A 22,122-nucleotide genomic window follows, 5' to 3' on the forward strand; every position below is an offset into this window, starting at 1 on the left:
TGCACCATTTTCCCCTCATACATTGCCTTGATGACCTTCTCAAAGAAGTCCACCAGGATTAGTAGGCATGGCCTTCCCTTGACAAAGCCAAACTGTGAGTTGGGTCTAGTGTCTGAAGGTTGCCTACGCCTTTGTTGATCACTTCCATGACAATTCATTCCATGGCTTTGGATATTAGACTAGTCAGGTTAAGGGGTCTGTAGTTTCCAGTGTCAGTTGATAGTCCACCCTTGTGAAGCAGGATTACCATTGCAGTACCCCATTCTCATGGTAAAAAGTGACTTATGTGGTCCTGATAGGTCATGTTTTAAGCTATTTAGGAGACATTTTCGGATATTGTCGGGCTCCACTGAAGTTGTGTTTTTGGATTTAGCGAGCATCTGCAGGACCTACTCCCTCCTAATAGTTGGGGGGTATGCAAGTAGGCATTTTACGCAGGCAAGCAGGAGGGTGAAGGGGTGAAGTTTAGGCTGAGTATCACTGCCAGCAGATTTGCTGTAGTGCTTTGCTTAGTGAAAGGGACACAGCTGGCAACCAGTTCAGCACAGCCTTTGAGGTTATGGACATAGTTGTAGAAGGCCTTATGGTTGTCTTTAGCCTGTGAGGCTATCTTGACCTCATAATTGGCTTGTTGGAATTTAATTAGTTTTCTTAATTTCCTTTTTAGTTTAGTTAGAGAGCTCTTATCTTTATGGGAGTTGCTGTTTTTGATATTAGCCATGACTTTTTTCTTTTTGTTTTATACCCTATTAAGGTTAGAAGTCCATCATTGCAGTTTGTTTTTAATTTGTTTTGGGCTTACTTTTAGTAGGTACAGCAGCTCTATATAGCCATTTAGCATCTATATCACTTAATTGAATACATGAATATCGAATGCTCACATGAGCGAATATTCACGTATTTGAAAACTGTATTCTTGGGGGCTGCGCCCCCACACCCCCCGCTAAATATATATTCCTACTCCAAGATCGCAGTACAGTGAGGAAAGGGCAAAAATCCTGATCTTCACTGTACTGCAAAAAAATTCATAAACATTGAGTACGTGAATATTCATGTGAGCATTCGATATTCACGTATTCGATGAAGTGATATAGACCTGCCATTTACAGGGTTTACAGAGTCTCTGTGAACCATTTTGAATAGGTTTCTGTTAGTTCAGAGTTAGGAAGAGCACTGAATTTTGGCAAACTATTGCTAGGTAGGATATATGTTGCTTTGGAATAGTTTCTAAAAGTTGCAAAGTTTGATGGGGTTACTGAGTTGATTTTTTGAAAGAGACAGCTTTGTGGTCCAACATCACCAGTGAGAATGTGACACGGGCTGGTGTGGTGCTCTCCTATATTGGTAAGTACCAGGTCCAGTATGTTTGAACCTCTGGTAGACGAGCACACTATCTGGTCAATGGTATTTTTGTTAACAAAGTGCAGGAATTGTTCTGACTGCAAGTTTGAAGCAAATTATATTTTCCAGTCTACAGATGGGTAGTTAAAGTCTTCCACGAATAAGGTATTTTGTTTAATGCTGAGTTTGTCCAGTAGGTCTAGGTATGAGCTATGGGATTTGTGGGGCAAAGAAGGTGACCTATAGTTTGCTCGGATATGGTATGGACTTTTTCTATGGTGATCTGAATGCAGATAAACTCCAGGTCAAAGTTCTGTTTAACCAACCTAGAGATATAATTGTATCTAATGTAGTTCAATAGCCCTTCACCTCTTGTCCCCGTCTCTGAAGATGATGGTCTAAACATGTCGAAGGTACTCAAGCCTTGCACTGCTGAAGTACTTTCTGTGGATTTAAGCCATGTCTTGGTAATGGAACAAATGTTTATATTCTCCCGAGTGAGGAGAGCTTGTAGAGTGCAGAGTTTATTGTTAAGTCTCTCTTGCTCTCTTTGTGTGTGTATATATATATATATATATATATATATATATATATATATATACACTCATACATAAATATATATACATATGTAGAAACAGACATCATACGCACTCATACTTATATACATGTATATCTATAGCTATAGGTATATAGATATATAGATATATAGAAAGATATAAATGAACACAGTTCACTTCATCCAACAACTACTGGCCTAGTTGACAAAGGTCAATCATTTTTAGTAGATGTAGAAGTTTTTATGCAGGTGTATGTAATTTAGGGTTAGAGTAGTGTTTAGGAAAAGGGATAAGTTTAATGTATGTGTGAGTGTGTTTTAGGGTTAGGGTATGGGTTAGGTAAGGGGGACAGATGTAATGTATGGCATAAGTGCTAGTTTGTGTGTTTTAGGGTTAGGGTAATTGTTAGGTAAGGGGATAGATTAGACTAAGTGTGTTTTGAGGTTTGGGCAAGGGATACGTTAGGGGATAGATTTACTGTTTTGTGTGTGTGTGTGTGTGTGTGTGTGTGTGTGTGTGTGTGTGTGTGTGTGTGTGTGTGCGTGTGTGTGTGTATATATATATATATATATATATATATATATATATATATATATATATATATATATATATACACACACACACACATGTACTGACTGTCCAAACTGTTTTGTATAGTGGTAGTCTTATGGAAAGGGTCTTTTTTTAAGGTAATGTGCACAGTTATGGAGAGCGTTAACATGCATTAATATGGTGGAGCCGGGGGAAGAAACAAATCAGTAAGTTAATTCACAATTCAACTAAAATGTAGATATATACATTTATGGTGTGTGTGTATTTACATATCTATTTTTAAGCCAGCACTTTTTCTGGTAGACTGCATTGGATGATAGCATAGTATCACAGGAAATGCATAGTACTGTACAAGTGGCTACAAAAGAGATAAGCCTGTGTTAAAGCACACTTTTACTGTCGATATTATGTGCTGCATTTACTACTTGATTGAACAAATAACTTCATAGAAAATGTGTGTTTATTGCATTGAGTTAAATTTGTGTTTTTCACTTTTTTCAGATTTTCCAAGGAAATGGGTCTCACATCAGAGGGTACCTTGCTCTATATCATGACCCTCATGCAGTTCATTATGGATCTCTTTGGATTTATTCCCAGCAGTCCAGTTGTAAATGTGGCCGTGGTGTTTGGTGGTTCATCATACCAGCAAGAGATGAGAGGCAGACTAGTCCAAGACAGCTTCCTTAATTTACCACTGGATGTAAACCAGGTTATTGTGGTTGTTAATGACACCAACCCTGGTACTCTCCTAACTCAGATATGTGGTGTCCTTTCAAGTACTCAATTCCATGGTGTTGTTTTTGAAGACAGGATCGGCACAGAGTCTGTAGCTCAAATATTGGATTTCATCTCTACACAAACCTCAGTACCTATAATTGGAATCAGCGGTGGTTCAGCAGTTGTCCTAACACCTAAGGTAAATGTTTGTACTGATGCATGGCAGAAGTATTAGTTAATATGCTACCAGAGCAGAGCAAACAGAAGAAATATTACCTTACTTATCACATAAATAGAAATGGGGTATATCGTGTGGGTCTATATTAGAACATCGAAATTTCACAATTTCGAATGTTCTAATATCGACCCCTATTCAGCAAATGCAGACAACATCGAACATGCAGAACAGCAAATTTTTTTCTGGGGAAAAAATTTGCTGTTCCGAAACACATACACACAACACAAGCACACCACACAAACAGCAATCCACACACATACACCTAAAATCTTACAGCTAACCCTACACTAAACTGTACAAACACCACAAACTATCCACTTACCTTAACCCAAACCCTAACCCTAAGGTCCATCACTATCTCACACTCACCTCACCCGCACTCTAACCCTAACTCACCTAACCCACCCTAACTCTCACGTCCACACAATCGCATACATACCTAACCCGCGCCCTAACCCTAACTCACCAAACCTGCGCCCAATCGCACACTTACCTAAACCTGACCCATAACTTTCCACCACAGTGCTGAAAATAGTGAAACAACAGAAATGGACAACCAAATTCTTTCCCTAAGAAAAAATTCGTTTTTCTGTCATTTCGCTATTGGGGTTGATATTAGAACATTCGAAATTGTGAAATTTCAGTGTTCCAATATAGACCCATATCATGTATTAGAGTTTGTGTAAGAGGAATAGTGAAACAAACATTGAGGCACAGTCTAAAGAAAAGGAGATATAAAGACATAAGACTTATATTTCAATTCTAGTTTAGTCCTGTAGACAAACTATGCATATATAGTATGCTATTCCTTTGCATGAAGTTAGAATTCCAAATAATCATATATTGAAAGTGGCAACTTAGATTTACTACAATTGTCTTTGCACCAGATACATATGCATGTATTTTTTTAAGGATGGCATCAGATACATATGCAAGTATTTTTTAAAGATGAAGCTTTTATAATAGCATCACTGCCTGGATGATGCCATATTTTTACCTTTATCATGCAAATGCATCTCCTCAGCTGTGAAGAGCTGAGTCCAAAGAGTGATGTTTGTATGATTTTATATCTGTACTTTAGCTAGTAATTACTCAAGGAAAGAGTGAAATGTTTTTTAGTAACAGATCTCAGAAGTAATCTTTTGGTTGGATAAAATGCATTGGTTATAGTTTAAATTTGTCATTTTTATGTCACATACTATTTCATCTGGTTCATAATTTTGGCAATATGTCTTCTCAGATCTTAGCTGTTGTTTGAATTTTACATAGCATAGCTTTGGATCCCTCCTACTTAGTGGAGTTTAAATCACTCTTGCTCTTAGTATGTTAGAGATTAGCATTGTGCTGAACAGTTGACAATGTTATATAGAACAAAGAATGACTTACGGAAGTGGGTGAAAAAGATTCAACTAGCCAATAGTCATATGTCTCCCAAATGGAACAACAGTAGTAATATTACTACTGTTGCTGCCACTACTACTGCTATTACCGCTACTTCTACCACTATTACTACCACTACTACTGCTACTATTTCTACTACTATTACAACTACAACAACTACAACTACTATTACTACTACTACGAATGCTACTATTACTACTACTGCTACCATTACTACTACTACTATTACTACAACTACTGCTACTGCTACTATAACTACTACTGTTACTGCTATTACTACTACTATTACTACTACTGCTACTACTACAACTACTACTGTTACTACCACTACTTCTGCTGCTACTACTACTATTGCTACTACTTGTACTAATACAACTATTACTACCACTTCTTCTATTAATACTTCTACTATTACTTCCACTACTACTGCTATTATTGCCACTATTGCTATTACTATCCCTAATAATAATATTAATAATAATAATAATAATAATAATAATAATAATAATACAGTGAAAAACCACATCTTATGCTGCTTTGTCACATTAGGAACAGGATTTTAAAAAATGAGTAGATTGCCATTATTCAGATATTCACAGTCTGGGACTAGAGTAGATTATTGGGCTTCGGTTGAGTTTTATTTTTGCCGTATCCATACCCCTCCAATTAAGCCCTGGAGGACTGAACTATATCACAGCCATTTCCTGCTGCCTGTGAAATTGCCTGACAATAACACCAGACTGTGATATAACAACATGTTGAAAATATTATTTCAACAATTCTAATGGTTAAATGCAAGTAATACTATTAACTGGTTTGTCCTGGCCCAGCATTATAAAGTACATTACGTGCATAGGTTTCAGAAATACTTTTTTAATGTGCTTATAACTGCAGGTAGCTGATGATATGAAGAACTGTTTCAAGCCAAATAATTACAGCTTTAGCAGTTGTTGATTTACCTCTTTATTGCATTTTGTTAATTGTGTGAGAGCTACTGAGAAAAAGTATTTTATGGTCATAGGTGGAGAGCAGTGTAACCAGGATCAAAAATTCAAAAAACTATACATGTAGTAAAATAAAGCTGTTACTATAGTAAAACAAACAAAAAAGTTTAACATTAAAGAGAAAGCAGTAAATCATGAAGGATCTACATAATCAATGTCAAAGAAAATCAGTGTAGTAAGAAAAGAAAGAAAAAAAGAGAAAATTAGTAATAAATGTAATTATTTCTTTTAGAGGAACTCACGCTGAATTTAATTCTGAAGTGGTATTATCAGAATTTTCAGCTAAAAGTCATAATCTGGCAATATCAGCATTAAATATTTCACCAGCAGTTGTATTTTGAGTCCATGGAACCTTTAAGTTAATGGTCTATCTCAAGTCACTTTATGCAGGGAGTAATCTTCATTCAGCACCTCCTACACGTATCTCTACCATTTCAAAACTGTGCTAAAAGCAATGAATACTAGTTTATTTGGTAATCTTGTTCCTTTTGTTTGATAAACAATGTAAGTTATGCAGTATTGTAAAACAATGGCTGGATTTATCAACCTTGCTTGCAAGCCTGGTTGTTGAATCGTACTCACTATAAAGCTTATCCATACCTGCCTGTTGACTAAAGAGATGAATTATAAAAAGTTGAGTAAAAAAAATAAGAGAAGAGGGAGAAGCATAATATAAGATGTGAAGGATCACCAGAGAGCAGTTTTTACTCATTAGGTCTTAGCAGGTGCTATTTTGAAGAGCTAGACAAAAAAACAAAGACATGATGTGCGGTAAAGTCAGTGACCTTCACATAACAGATGTGCACAGTTGTAGCAAAACTGCAGACATGTAACATGTTGTTGGGCAGGCCGGGATCTGCAATAGTGGCTGTGGGCCAAATACAGATATTCTACACTTTTAAAACACAACCAGTTGCTTGTTCTAAAGCATTTTAATATTCAGCTATGATTATAATAAATGCTAAAATTTAACAGCACATGTGCATATCATACTTGCTGCTTAATACTCAAATGAAAACTCTTTTTTTCTCAAACATTTTTTTATTTTTCAAATACATTTGAATGAATTCCATAGTATTTATACATAACATCTTAAATAACTATGTACACTATTTACATTAGCCTGACACTATAATGTATACAGTTACTTTATAAGTACGTCCAATCCATTATCAGAGTGTCTGATTAATTATTGTATATTGTCAATCAATGATAAGACTTTTCCCCAATGGTTGTTGATAAATGGCTTTGGATAAAATCTTAGTTCTGTAATTTTAATTTCCAATAACACTGTGGTCTTCAGTAGGCTGTAGAAGTCTTCCAAAGTCGGTATTGTGTATGTATTCCATCTTCTTGTTATACACTTTATTTTATTTATTTTATTTTACATTTGTTGACCGGGCTGGTCTAACTGGATATATGTCCATTTTCAGTAGAGGCCCGGGGAGAAAAGCTCCAAAATAGGCAATAGTATCATATCATACAGTATATACAACAGAAGGAAGTTACATTACATTCTTTTAGATTAGACAAAACAAAATTGTGTAAGGGTTACCTGGAAAAACATTGGATAACATATAATAAAAAGATAAAGAATACCAAGAATTGTTATCTTAAATTAGAGGCTTGGTTACAGGCATACAAATATTATACTTACATACAGTACATATATATTAGAGGCCTGGAGAGAAAAACTCCAATATAGGCAGTAGTATCTTAAAATACATTATATACAATAGAAGGAAGTTACATTACATTATTTTAGATTAGACAATAGGAGGTGAGTTCTTTTAGAGAAGTAAGAATTCCTTGAAATTGCAAGTATATTCCATACTAGGTACATGTTTGACCTATTCAAATGAGGACCTTTGTTCACATTTAATAATACAAGAGCTTTAATTAAATAAAATGATTCATTAAATAAAGCTTGTAGAAAGTTATTAATACCATTCCAAAATGGCTTAATTTTAACACAAAGACAATGTGGTTCCAGTCTGCATTGCGTACTTGTTCACATCAATATATTCATTTTATGGAAGAACTAATTTTACTGATTCTGTCTGGGGTTAAGAATGCTTTGTGCAAGCATTTCCAATTAAAAACTTTCCAGTATTGTGTAAAGGATGTATATTTTATCGATAATAAGATATTTGTTTTAATATCTTCAGTTAACTGTATTGAGTGTCCTTTTGTTATATATTTCCAATATGAGGTTTTGGGTGTTGTTTTATAGTTTTATCAGTATTTTGTAAAATTTTGAAATACTGTTTCCCATGTCAAAGTCATTATATGTGATTTCATATATGCATTTTGTAAATTTAAATATTTCTTTACATGAAGAATTGTTAATTATTCTACTTAAATCTTGTGAATATGACAGAATACTCTGTAAAGTTAGCCAGTCCTGTTGTGGAATTTTGTATGTTGTTTTTATTACTAGCATATCTAAATATTTTAGTTCTTTGATACATTGGAGCCATCAGTTCCCAGGAATTAATAATTTCTCTATATATTTTATGTGGAAAGTTCTTCCTGACTATAAATGGTGTTAAAAGATCAAGCCAGCTTTTTAAATCTATATTTGCATTAATAATTTTCCTAAATGACTAAATGTAATAATTAATCATATGAATTTTAGTGGGTTTAGTTATGTTATATTGCATAGTAATACATATGTGCCATGACAAATTGTTTTATCTGTTATTTGAATTTTTTTTTGTAAATCAAATTAATTTATTGATATTACAGTTAGTAATTCTTTCCAATTTGCATAGAAATTTGGACTTATCCAATATGAGATTGTTTTAGATATTGATGCGTTTATATATGTTTCTATATCAGGAAAGTTTAATCCTCCCTGTTTCCATGGTCTGATATGATGTATTAAAGCTATTCTGTTTCTTTTGGGAAACCATAAAAATTTTATTAGGCATGAATTTATTTCTTTAAATATATTCCTTTCTGGTAACAGTTGTATTGCCAAGGGTATATATAGGATCTTGGGCAGTAAAACCATTTTTATTAACCGCAGTCTGTCTTCAAATATTAATATTATTTTGTTCCATTTTTCCACAGAAAATTTTATTGTATTGATGATATTATTGTAGTTTTTTAGACTAATTCATTATTATTATTGCATAACTCAATTCCTAAATATTTTAAGGTAGATTCTTGTTTCCCTATGATGTGATCCCTCTTAGTCTGCAGTTCTTTTTTATTTAAAAATAAAATTTTTGATTTTGATTTATTGAAATGGAGTCCTGAAGTCATGTGAAATTTGTCAATTAATATGTCTAATTCTTCTAATGTCTCTTTTGTATTAGATAATGTTAGTAATATGTCATCAGCAAATAGCATTACTTTAGAATTGTATTGTTCATAAACATCTATTCCATTGATTTTTATATTGTTACGAATTGAATCTGCCAATATTTCAATAGCCAGAGCAAACAGAATCAGTGCCATGGGACATCCTTGTTTAGTGCCTTTTGCTATATGCATAGATTCAGAGGTAAAAGGACCTAACTTGACATACGCTAAATTATTTGTATTTATATTCTTTAGGAGATGAACAAAGGATGCAGGAAATTCAAATAGCATTAGGATTTTGAATAAATAGTCCCAATTTATGGAATCAAAAGTTTTCTCTATATCTAAGCCAATTATGAGTGTTTCTTTATTGTCTTTATTAATATAATCTATAAGAGAAATTATCCTTTTAATATTGTCATATGTGTGTGTCTACGATATATAAATCCAGTTTGATCATTATTTATTGTTTTGGATAGTGGTACTTTCATCCTGTTAGTTAATATTGTCATGAATATCTTATAGTCATTATTTAATAATGATATAGGTCTATATGAGGTACAGAGGTTTGGGGATTTGTTTTCTTTTAGGATTGGTGTGATTAAGGAATATCTTCAAGAAGGTGGTATTAAAGTTTGTGACTGAATTTCTAATAGAGTTTTATGAAAGAGGGATAGTATCTTTGAAGGAAAAAGTTTATATATTTCCATAATTATCCAATAAAAAATGAATAGGTACTCCACGACTATCGAAGCAAACCAGTCCACTAATGAAATGTAAAAACAGAACTTTTATTTAGTAAGTGCTTTCACATCTCCACGGATGCTTCCTCAGACTTCAACTGTTAAAAAGCTCATAGTAGCCATTTAAATATCTGCTCCAATAATCTAACAGCTAATCAATTACTGTGTACACAACCACGATAGAGCTCGTTAAAAAACAACGAGAAATTGTCATACTTCATTATTATACAAACAGTTTAAAACCTGAAAACAAACATAAAAAGACTTGTGATAAATATCATATATATATATATATATATATATATATATATATATATATATATATGTGTATATTGTATATAGAACACTGTCATTCAAACTACTTAACATAACTTACATTCATAAAAATATATATGTTTATAATACAAGCATAATAAAATTAAAAACTGTAAATAAACCATAAGTAATAAAATATAATACTCTAAGCTCTTATTTATTCAGAATATATAAACACACACACACACACACACACACATATATATATATATATATATATATATATATAAATAAATATATTTAACAGGTGGCTACTAATGTATAGGACGAAAAAGATATGTGTCAAAATGGTAGTGGAAGGTCAAGTAGAAAGGGCTTCAACAAAACCCTGTCATTCAAGCCATGTCCTTTGTCTGCTTGTAGCCTAATTATCCACCTACCTTCTTCCTTCTCTGTATAGTTACTAACATTCCCCAGTCTTTTGGTAACATGTATGAGTTCCAAAACTAAAAACTTAAAAGTGTGTGTTGTATCATTCAACAAAACATGTTTAGCCAAAGCGTTCACTTCATTCTCCTTATTAATGGTATATATATGTTCCCTTATTCTCTCTCTAAGAGTTCTATTAGTCTTACCTATATAGAAATCACTACATTTCTGACATGAGGCTAAATATACCACATTGCGTGTTTTACAATCAACATAGTGGTTAAACTCATATCTAATATGTGTGTCCGGATGTTCAAAATAATTTCTATTTAGCACATAACTACAATGAACATGTTTTGTTGAATGATACAACACACACTTTTAAGTTTTTAGTTTAGTTAGTTTTAATCAAGTTTGTTTTATGTGAACATTGATGAAAGGTAGTGCATTTTAATTATCAGTGCATCCCTCTTCCCCCATTTCCTACACATAAGGATTTTCATATCTGTCATTTCTTATTATAAAATGAGTGAAATTATAGATTAAAAACAACAAATTCACTTATTGTGATTAATGATTAGAAGTTCCTTTTCCATATTCACAAATTGCCATTTTATGGCATGTACTGAAAGTTTTTTGATTTAAATGGCAACATTCTATTTTGTATAATCAGCAAAGGTTAAACTGCGTGATTGTTGTCAATTTAATACTATTTGTTCAGAATGTGATTGTTACATTCTGTGACATTCCTAGTTCAGGCTTCTATTGTTTCCCTTGAACAACTTTGTCAGTTTGATGTCATGTGTAAAACATTAGTTACCTTGGTAACAACTTAAGTATTATGTATAGTCAAGATGGGTTACAAAAACTAAAACTCAAGTTAAAGCAATTACATGACTTGTTATGCATATTTACTTATATAAGAAAATCATCATGCTTCACCTTGATGTTTAATGTATTGTATGCCATTTATTACAAGTTAAGACAGTAGTGTTATTATACACAAGGCCATGTTATTAAACTGAGTGTCTATTGTCAATTTAATACTATTTGTTCAGAATATGATTGTTATATTCTGTGACATTTCAAATTCAGGCTTCTATTGTTTCTCTTGAACAACTTTGTGAGTTTGAAAAACTGCATTGCCACCTACATTTCGGCATTTTCTAGTCTGCAAAAATTGATATCTGTGTTAGAAACAGTATTTAGAACATACATAGAGCCTATTTATTGCATTTTTTGTGTTGCACTTAATTTAAAATCGTTCTTAAAATTGCATTTTACCTGCCTCTGACCTAGCACACACATGTTGGGGTCATTTATTGCACTGTTCTGACTAGTTTGCTACTTGTGTGTCTCTGCTATCTATAAACAAAAACAAGAAAACAAAAAAACTTGCTATTTTCCCACTTTCTATAATTTTAAAAAAAGTTCAGTTACAGAGTTGCTGTTCTGAACTGTTTGTAAGTTTCTTGGAGGCCAGTACTTACTTGGGCTAAAGGGAAGTCTCTGTGTTCACCAGTGGCAGTGGTTAACACTGAGCAGCCTGCCTGTCCCTGTAGGAGTGGTTACTGCCTAGAAACTGTAGTTTTATTGGCCATTTTGGGTCAATTCCAAACTCCTTGATCTCTCTCTCTTAAAACCCTGCAGCCACATGGTTTTGGCATCTTTCCAGGCTTGATAGTTGTTGCTGAAGCACCTACCAAGAGGAGAAAATGCTGAGAGAAGAAAGGAGCCACTTTTGAGATTTTAAGTATTTTCTTCTGATTTATTTCTTAGAAAAACTGCATTGCTGCCTACTTTTCGGTGTTTTCTTGCTTGCAAAAGTAGATATCTGTATTAGAAACAGTATTTAGAACATACCTAGAGCCTGTTTATTGCATTTTTTGTGTTGCACTTAATTTAAAATAGTTTTTTCTTAAAATTGCATTTTACCTGCCTCTGATCTAGCACACATGTGTTGGGGTCATTTATTGCACTGTTCTGACTAGTTTGCTATTTGTGTGTCTCTGCTATCCTTAAACAAACAAACAAAAAAAAAATCTTGCTATTTTCCCACTTTCTATAATTTAAAAAAAAGTTCAGTTACAGAGTTGCTGTTCTGAACTGTTTGTAAGTTTCTTGGAGGCCAGTGCTTACTTGGGCTAAAGGGAAGTCTCTGTGTCCACCAGTGGCAGTGGTTAACACTGAGCAGCCTGCCTGTCCCTGTAGGAATGGTTACTGCCTAGAAACTGTAGTTTTATTGGCCATTTTGGGTCAATTCCAAACTCCTTGATCTCTCTCTCTCTTAAAACCCTGCAGCCGCATGGTTTTGGCGTCTTTCCAGGCTTGGTAGTTGTTGCTGAAGCCCCTACCAAGAGGAGAAAACGCTGAGAGAAGAAAGGAGACACTTTTGAGATTTTAAGTATTTTCTTCTGATTTATTTCTTAGAAAAACTGCATTGCTGCCTACTTTTCGGCGTTTTCTTGCTTGCAAAAGTTGATATCTGTGTTAGAAACAGTATTTAGAACATACCTAGAGCCTGATTATTGCATTTTTTTGTGTTGCACTTAATTTAAAATCGTTTTTTTCTTAAATTGCATTTTACCTGCCTCTGATCTAGCACACAAGTGTTGGGGTCATTTATTGCACTGTTCTGACTAGTTTGCTACTTGTGTGTCTCTGCTATCCTTTAACAAACAAACAAACAAAAAAATCTTGCTATTTTCCCACTTTCTATAATTAAAAAAAAAAGTTCAGTTACAGAGTTGCTGTTCTGAACTGTTTGTAAGTTTCTTGGAGGCCAGTGCTTACTTGGGCTAAAGGGAAGTCTCTGTGTTCACCAGCAGCCTGCCTGTCCCTGTAGGAGTGGTTACTGCCTAGAAACTGTAGTTTTATTGGCCATTTTGGGTCAATTTCAAACTCCTTGATTTCTCTCTCTTAAAACCCTGCAACTCTCTTTTTGCATGGTCTTGCGCACAGAGCAGCGTCTGGCAGCGCTGGTTAGCTGGGGTATACTATTCCTGGCTCCACAAAGTCTGCACTGCAAATTTTCCCTTAGAACTAGGCAAGCCTCAACTCAAGTGCTTCAGATCAACTGCTCTTTTTGCAGCACTTGCATAACCCAAATCAGCACTTGTGCAAATCTCCTAGACAGCACTATTATTTTCCAAATCTCCTAGACAGGTTCATAGGTTCATAGGTTGGTACTAGGCTATTGGCCCTAGGGCCTATGCAAGCCTAGCCATAACAATTCCCTGGATATTTCTTGCCACAATATTTACTTCTCCAGGCCCCTGTCTAACAGGGCAACTGACATGATCTCTGGGGTGAATTTCCTATCTCCCATCCAATCATCAAGGTTCCTTTTGGAGAGGGCCAATGAGGCGCTCTGCTTGATATATATGGGCAGTCTATTCCAGAGTATGGGGAGTCTCTGGGTCAGGAACCTATCCCCCCAGCATGTTTTGTTCATTGTGATGACAAGGTTTAGATCCCTGGAGTGTGTGGCTCTGAGGGATTGGGATTTCTTTAAGTGGAGCATGTCCAACAGCTCAGGGTTTGACATGGCCTTGTATGTTAAGCAGAGATTGCCTCTGAGTAGTCGATATGCCACAGAGTATAGCTGGAGTTTTTTTAGACGGTCAGTATATGCATCTGCTTTAGGCCTGTGATTCTTTCAGTGAGGTATTTCTGTGGCCTTTCCAGCTGTTGCAGATGTCTTGTGAGGTACATACCAAACGGGGCATTATACTCTATAATGGGTCTAATGAGGGCTGAGTACAGTGGGACAATGGCCTCCTTTTTTCTGGATGAAAAGCCCTTAGTGATGAGGTGTGCCACATAGAAGGATTTCCTGACTGTTGTGGCAATGTGGTTATCGAAAGTGAGACCACTGTCCACCTGTGTCCCTAAGTCTCTCATCACACTTTCGAAGTTTAGTGTCCTGCCACCTATGTGGTAATTCATAGGTACATGTTTTTTTCCAAAGGGGATAACTATACATTTCTTGGCATTAAGCTTGAGCCCATGGCTCTGGCACCAGGCATCTGTTTCTGAAAGGCCCTTTTGTAGAATATCCACATAATTTGGGGATTCGATAATGGCTCCCAGTTTGCTGTCATCTGCAAACTTTGTTAGCCAGAGTCCCTTATTGTTGGCCTGTACTTCAGAGAAGTAGATGCCAAACAAGAGTGGTCCCAGGACTGAACCCTGAGGTACTCCACTTGTCACTTGTCTGGAGCTGGATTTGGAGTCGGCTACTTTTACTGTCTGGGTTCTGTCAGTAAGCCAGTTAGCAACCCATCGAGTGATGTAGGGATTTATGCCCAGCTTAGTAAGTTTATCTATGATTCCAGAGTGGGGGATGGTGTCAAAGGCCTTGGCGAGGTCCAGATAGGCTGTGTGGACTGCCTTACCCTCATCCACAGCTCTGGAGACTGATTCGAAGAAGTCAATCAGATTCAGGAGACAAGATCGGCCCTTCACAAACCCAAACTGGGTGGGGTCCAGTGTTTGAAGGTTGCCAATGTCTTTGTTTATAAGTTCCATGATGATGCGTTCCATGCCCTTGTAAATCAGGCTTGTCAGACTTATGGGACGGTAGTTCCCGGGATCCAAGGTGGATCCTCCCTTGTGGAGCGGGATAACTGTAGCTGTGCGCCACTCAGTGGGCACGAAGCCTGAGGTGAGGCTATGATTAAACATGACACTTAGGTGAGGTGCCAGTTCATTTTGTAGTTCATGTAGTACACAGCCTGGTATGTCATCTGGTCCCATGGATGCTGTATTCTTGGCTTTGGAGAGTGCGGTTTCTACCTGTGTGGCCGTGATTATCAGAATTTGGCAATCTTTTGGTATTGAGATGGGCCCTTTAGGGGGTGAGAGTGGCACTAAATTGATCTGCCAGGATATTGGCAATATCCTTGGGATCAGTATATTTAATGCCATTCTGTTGTAACTCAGAGCAGACCTGAGCATTGCCATTTAGATTCTTGACATAACTATAGAATGCCTTGTGGGTGTCTTTGGAATCTTTGGCAATTTTATTTTCATAACTAGCTTTTGAGGATTTTATGAGGGATCTCAGCTTCTTACTGAGGCTGGTGAGGGAGCTTTTGCATCCTGGGATTTTCCTCTTTTTTGCAACAGTTTCTTCCTTCTGTTGTATAGTTTGTTTATAGCAGGGGACCACCAGATTGGCTTCCTTTTTTGGAGGAGAGCATCTTGGTTCTATTTGGGATGGCAAGATTCATGCACGAGTGGATGTGCTCGTACAGTGCCTTAGTGTAGGATTCTGCAGTCGAACTTCCAGATCCCGTCTGTGTGGGTGTTGTGAAGTTTGTCACTTCTGACTTCAGTAGCTTGAAGTTGGCTTTGGAGAAGTTGTTTAAGGAGGTTTCCTTACTGGGGGGTGGGGGTGGGATGTGGATGTCAAGGGTGATTTGCTTATGGTCAGACCTGACCAATGAGGGGGTGACCACTGGTGTGGAGCATCTATCTCCCATGTTGGTAATGACCAGGTCTAGGATATTGGAGCCCCTGGTGGGACAATGGATTAGTCGATCCAGGGTGTTGGAATTTATGAATTCCAGGAACTGCTGGGAAAAGGAGTTGGTACCTGAGTAGTTTTCCCAATTAATGGCAGGGTAGTTGAAATCACCCAGTATTAGGGTGTTTGGTTGTATCTTAATATTTTCCAGTATGTTTAGAAAGGTGTAGTGAGAATCTTGGGGCATGGTTGGGGATCTGTAGCAAGCTACAATTTGGATTGCAGTCTTACCTAGTGTTAGTTGCACTATTATAATACAGCATAAGACCCTCGATTGTCCGCAAGACAAGTGAAATTTACTTTTCCAAGCATGTCCAGAGGTCAGCTTCAGGTGTACTCTCCTGTTCATCTGGTGGAATTGGGCATCCTGAGACAATGTCACAACTGCCTCATGTATATAGACAACCCTCTCCTCTTACCTCTGGGCACAAACACTTGTGAGAGATGCAAATACACAGCCAAAACTGGAGGCTGAGCGCTCTCAACCCATGGCTGTAACAGACAGTCAAGAGGAGAAGAGACACACTAGCATCACATCACCAGTCACACATGGATCTACAAAACAAGCACCGGCAAAACATACACATAAATACACAAAAACATATTCGGAGGCACTAGGTACCAATCTGAAAAAGAAACAGGGCCCTCCGAAGCAGACAAGCAAGCAACCTGCACCTCCAAAACCAAGCCAGAAAACACATAATTCACCTCAGCAGTGTTCCTCATGACAGACCCTAAGGCAAACACCATACCCAACATGCTAGTAATAGGAGACTCTATAGTAAGGCACACAGATGTTCCACTCACCAGGCTGAACAAGGAGAAGGTTACTGTCAGCTGCCTGTCGGGAGATAGGATCCGCCACATAACACAGGCACTTAGGTCACTCCAGAACAAGTACAAGTATGATGCTGTCATTGTACATGTTGGTGTGAATGATCTAAGAAGTACCTCCCTGGACTGCATGAAAAGAGACATTGAGGAGCTCTCTGATCATGTAGCCCAAGCTGGTATGACCCTGACCTTGAGTAGCATACTACCTTCACCTAGAATGATACCACAATACAAAGACAAAATGATCAATTTCAACAATTGGCTAAGCTTCTGGTGTCATTCTAAGGGGATCCAGTGTCTGTCTGCCTGGGATGACATGATAGATAAGCCTCACTGTTTTGCCAGAGATGGTTTGCACTTGTCACCCCTAGGCTTTCGAATACTGGCCATGGCTCTTGCCGTCCCCATAGTGCCTTTTTTAAGCAAGGCTCAAAGGACAAACCAACCACCGTAACCAGCACAGGTAACCAAAAACTAAGCATAATGCTACTCAATGCCAGAAGTCTCAACCTCAAAATGCACGCACTCGAGGCACTCCTCAGTATGGAGAAAATCAATGTTTGTGCAGTGACGGAAACCTGGTTCAAGGCTCTAGAGAGCACCCCAGCACTACCAGATTACAATTCATATCATGCCTTCCTGCCTCAGTTACTGGATCACAGTACAAAGGGCGGAGGTGTATCCATATTCATCAAGGATACCCACATCTCCAGGTTAGTGGCGCAGCATGATGCCCCAGAGATCATCCATGTGCAACTATCAGAAGGCAAAACCACATTTCAAGTCATAACCTGTTATAGATCACCCACCAAGTCCCAAGATGCTCACTCAGCATTCCTTGAGGCATTGGAAAATACAAAGGTCCTACCCAACACCATAATTTTGGGTGATTTCAAGTACCCTGATATAGTCTGGGCGAACTACCAAAGTTCTAACTCCTATGCCCAGTGGTTCATAGAATTTATAAATTCAAATGCCCTTGAACAACTGGTATGTTCTCCCACTAGAGGGGACAACATATTGGATTTAGTCATCACAAATATGGGCACCCATTGTGCCACACCCGTTATCACTCCCTCTCTGGTCAGATCAGACCACAAACTGATAACCCTGGACATCCTCACCCCTTCACCTCCCCCAGTCAAAGAAACTATTGTAAAAAAACTTTTCAAAGCAAACTTCAAACTACTTGCATCCGAAGTGGAAAGCTTCACTATTCCCTTGCAGAAAGATAATGATATCCAGGATGCGGAATCCTACACCAAGACACTTTATATACATCTTCAGGATTGCATAGACTGTGCTATCCCAAATAAAACCAAGACTCCTTCCTCAAGCAAGAAGAAACCAGTCTGGTGGACCCCGGCCATAAGCTAACTATACAATAAAAGGAGGAGACTTATACAAAAAAAGGCCAAATCTCAAGAAGAAAAATCATCCCAGATCAGCATTAGTAAGAAATTGAGGACCTTCATCAAGTCAACTAAAGCCAATTTCGAAAAGAAAGTTGCCAAGGATGCCAAGGATAACCGTAAGGCCTTCTATGGTTACATCAAAAACTTAAATGGCAATGATCAGGTCTGTTCTGAGCTAGTACAAAATGGAACAAAATACACTGACCCCACTGACATTGCCAACATCTTGGCTGACAGGCTCAGTGCAAATTTCTCCTCCCCCTCACCATCTCCAGGACCTATTACTATTCCAGGGGATTGTGTAACTCCAATTATTACTGATACATTGGTTAATAAGGCTCTACCTAAAGCTAAAAACACTGTCTCCATGGGACCAGATGGTGTTGCTGTGTCATACGCGAGCCCCAAAATTAATTAACCCCACATCTGAATACCCTGTTCAGTCTCAGCCTCTCAACAGGATATGTGCCCATAGAATGGCACACAGCAACGGTGGTCCCGCTGCACAAGGGTGGGCCCACAACTGACCCTGGGAACTACCGACCAATAAGCCTGACTAGTCTGATCTGTAAGGCAATAGAGCGAATCATTATGGAACTCATAAATGTAGAGATTGGGAACCTCCAAACACTTGACCCCACACAGTTCTGCTTCATCAAGGGCAGATCATGCCTCCTGAACCTGGTGGACTTCTTTGAGACAGTTACTCAGGCTATAGATAAGGGAAAGGAGGTACACACGGCTTACCTTGACCTTGTTAAAGCATTTGACACCATTCCCCATTTGGGTATTATTGATAAACTCACCAACCTGGGCATAAACCCTTACGTCACAAGATGGATCACAAACTGGCTCTCAGACAGATCCCACAAAGTAAGAGTAGCGGGATCTATGTCCGAATCCAGACCAGTAACAAGCAGTGTGCCTCAGGGCTCTGTCCTAGGGCCCCTCCTGTTTGGCATATACTTCTCAGAAGTACAGGCAAGCACTGAAAGGCTGTGGCTGACCAAGTTTGCAGATGACTGCAAACTGGGTGCTATAATAGAATCTCCGGCCGACATGGATATCCTCCAGAAGGGCCTTAATGAGACTGATGCATGGTGTCAAAGCCATGGTCTCAAACTAAATGCTAAAAAATGCATAGTAATCCCCTTTGAAAAAACAGAGTACCCGCAAACTACCACATAGGAGGTAACCCCCTGAAATCTGAAGAAGTAATAAGGGATCTAGGGACCCAAGTAGATAGTCAGCTTTCCTTTGATAACCATGTTGCCAAGATGGTTAGAAAATCCTTCTATGTGACCCATCTGATCACAAAAAGGTTCGCATCAAGATCTAAGTATGTAGTGGTGCCCCTCTACTCTTCCCTCATTAGACCCATTATTGAGTATAATGTACCAGTTGGAATGTACCCGGCCAGGCATCTCCAGCAGCTGGAGAGACCACAGAGGTACCTCACTAAGAGGATTACTGGCCTCAAACAGTTGCCCTATGCAGCACGATTGAAAAAACTAAGGCTTTTCTCTGTTGCATACCGCCTTCTCAGAGGTGATCTCTGTCTAACATATAGAGCCATGTCCAACCCAGAACTGTTGAACATGCTCCATCTTAGCAAAACCAAATCTACTCGAGCTACACGCTCTAGAGATATAAACCTCAGAACAACAATGAACATGCTGGAGGGATAGATTCCCTTCACAAAGACTTCCCTTGCTATGGAACAAGGTCCCGATCTACATAAGACAGAGCCCCTCACTATCACTCTTCAAGAGAAACCTTGACGAGTGGATGGGTAACAGAAAGTTCACACCAGGGATCATACCAACAGCTCTACTAGATAGGGGCCAAGGGTACTAGCTGCTAGATCAAGGGTCTAGGGAATGAACCAAAGGGGCGGTGAATACCGCACAACGTGGCTGGGCTAATATATGCCTTCGGGCAGATAGCCCAGTACCTACCTATGAACCTATGAACCTATGATGTCATGTATAAAGCAATAGTTACCTTGGTAACCACTTAAGTGTTATGTATGGTCAAGATGGGTTACAAAAACTAAAATTCAAGTTAAAGCAATTACATGACTTGTTATGCATATTTACTTATATAAGAAAATCATCATGCATCCCCTTGATGTTCAATGTAGTGTATGCCATTTATGACAAGTTAAAATAGTAGTATTATTATATATGAGCCCATGTTATTAAATCCTGTCTTTAATATCTAAATTCACCAGACTGCTTCATCTTATATGACGATTATTTATTTTATGCCTAGATTTACTAAAATCATACATTACATAACTATTGTGTGTTTTTTTTTTGTCTGTTGCTTAGTTATTTGTGAGACCACAAACTGTAATGCTTATTCTTATTATTAGGTCCTTCCAAGCATGTCTATATAGTTCATAAACTTTAAATTATGAGACCTTCTAGTTTCTTATTTGTTGTAAGTATATTTCCATCCTTACATACACACATATCAGTACTTCAAGCACGGGCAACAATACCCACCCAGTTTTACCAGAATACCATTTACTAGTTCATGTGGTGTGTTTCCAGACTGTTCTTAAAATATCCAAACCAATATTTGTCCTGTTCCATTTTACCAGCCTGTTCCATGCAGTGGCCACTCTGCCAGTGAACCACTCAACACACCTTCCATTCCCACAGATATTTCCACAAAGGAAATCTGATGACTCTCTAGCACTTCCTGGCAACCCCAAACACCCCTAGAATCAGCTATCCCCATATGCCCAACACGTTCCAGCAAGCTCATCTGTCAGACCACTGCAAATGGTACTGCACAAGACCATGTGCTCCTAGTCTTTCACAATAACTCAGACTTCCACTCTTATGTAAGTATTTGGACCAAAATACATTTTAAATGTAAAATTGCGATAATTTTATTTTTTATAAAGAATCGACTTAATGAGCTAAATGAAGTGTTGTGAGACCATCAATATGTGTACATGTGGTTAAAAACAGCCCCTTTATTATATATTTTTTTAAAACCAAAAACTTCATTGCTGAGAATCATCTTGGAGGCTCCTCAGAGCCATTAAGCATTATCGTCACTCTGTCTCCATTACCATAGCAATCTGGGCGCATCTGTTTTTGTTAGTGTGTCTGTGTACTGCATACTAGGGGCTCACGATGCACCTAAAACAAAGCTTCACTTCATTGCAACTTCAAGCCTAAATTCCCTCCCTTTCAGTGAGGTAGCAGCCAGGAAAAGAACGGAGAGCAAACAGATAAAAAAAAAAAAAAAAAAAAAAACTCCTAACAAGCCGCCACAACAAGACATAACACATTCTTCCAGCCTTCCCACCTCTCAAACTATTCTCGGCCAAAATATCCCAAATCACAGTTTTATCCACTCCCTTCACCTGGATCCAGGCTAAAACACCAAATGTCTGTTCCTAATAGACAAGCACCAGTAAACCTCAATCACAAGCTGCAACCCACAGCTTCCTGGAGATGAAAACGGCAACGTACAACAGCTGCTAGACACAGCTGGATCCACACACACCATGTCAGACTTAATCAAACAGCACTCGAAGCTATGATACCTGCCATAATTGAGACTACTATGTTTAGACAGAATAATAATGACATTTATACTAGCTGCCAGACACAGCTTCATCCACGCACACCATATCAGGATTGATCAAACAGCACTCGAAGCTATGATACCTGCCATAATTGTTATTTACTATGTTTAGACAGAATAATGATGACATTTGTACTAAGAGCTTGCTACTATTTAACCAGGATATACATGACATTTCTAAATCATAC

General features: G+C 37.7%; 1 protein-coding gene across 1 annotated transcript in view; it reads left to right on the forward strand.

The window, feature by feature from the left end:
* Positions 1-22,122, forward strand: part of GRIN2C (glutamate ionotropic receptor NMDA type subunit 2C) — a 3,426,271-nt gene that overhangs the window by 467,697 nt on the left and 2,936,452 nt on the right. The window contains exon 2 of the mRNA XM_044085160.1: positions 2,952-3,366. Within this exon, the coding sequence (XP_043941095.1) occupies positions 2,965-3,366 (402 nt within the window). The 5' untranslated portion in view covers positions 2,952-2,964. The remainder of the gene's footprint in view (positions 1-2,951; positions 3,367-22,122) is intronic.

The sequence above is a fragment of the Protopterus annectens genome, chromosome 10.part0, assembly GCF_019279795.1.
Source record: "Protopterus annectens isolate FY-2018-M chromosome 10.part0, PAN1.0, whole genome shotgun sequence".
Classification (NCBI taxonomy): domain Eukaryota; kingdom Metazoa; phylum Chordata; order Ceratodontiformes; family Protopteridae; genus Protopterus; species Protopterus annectens.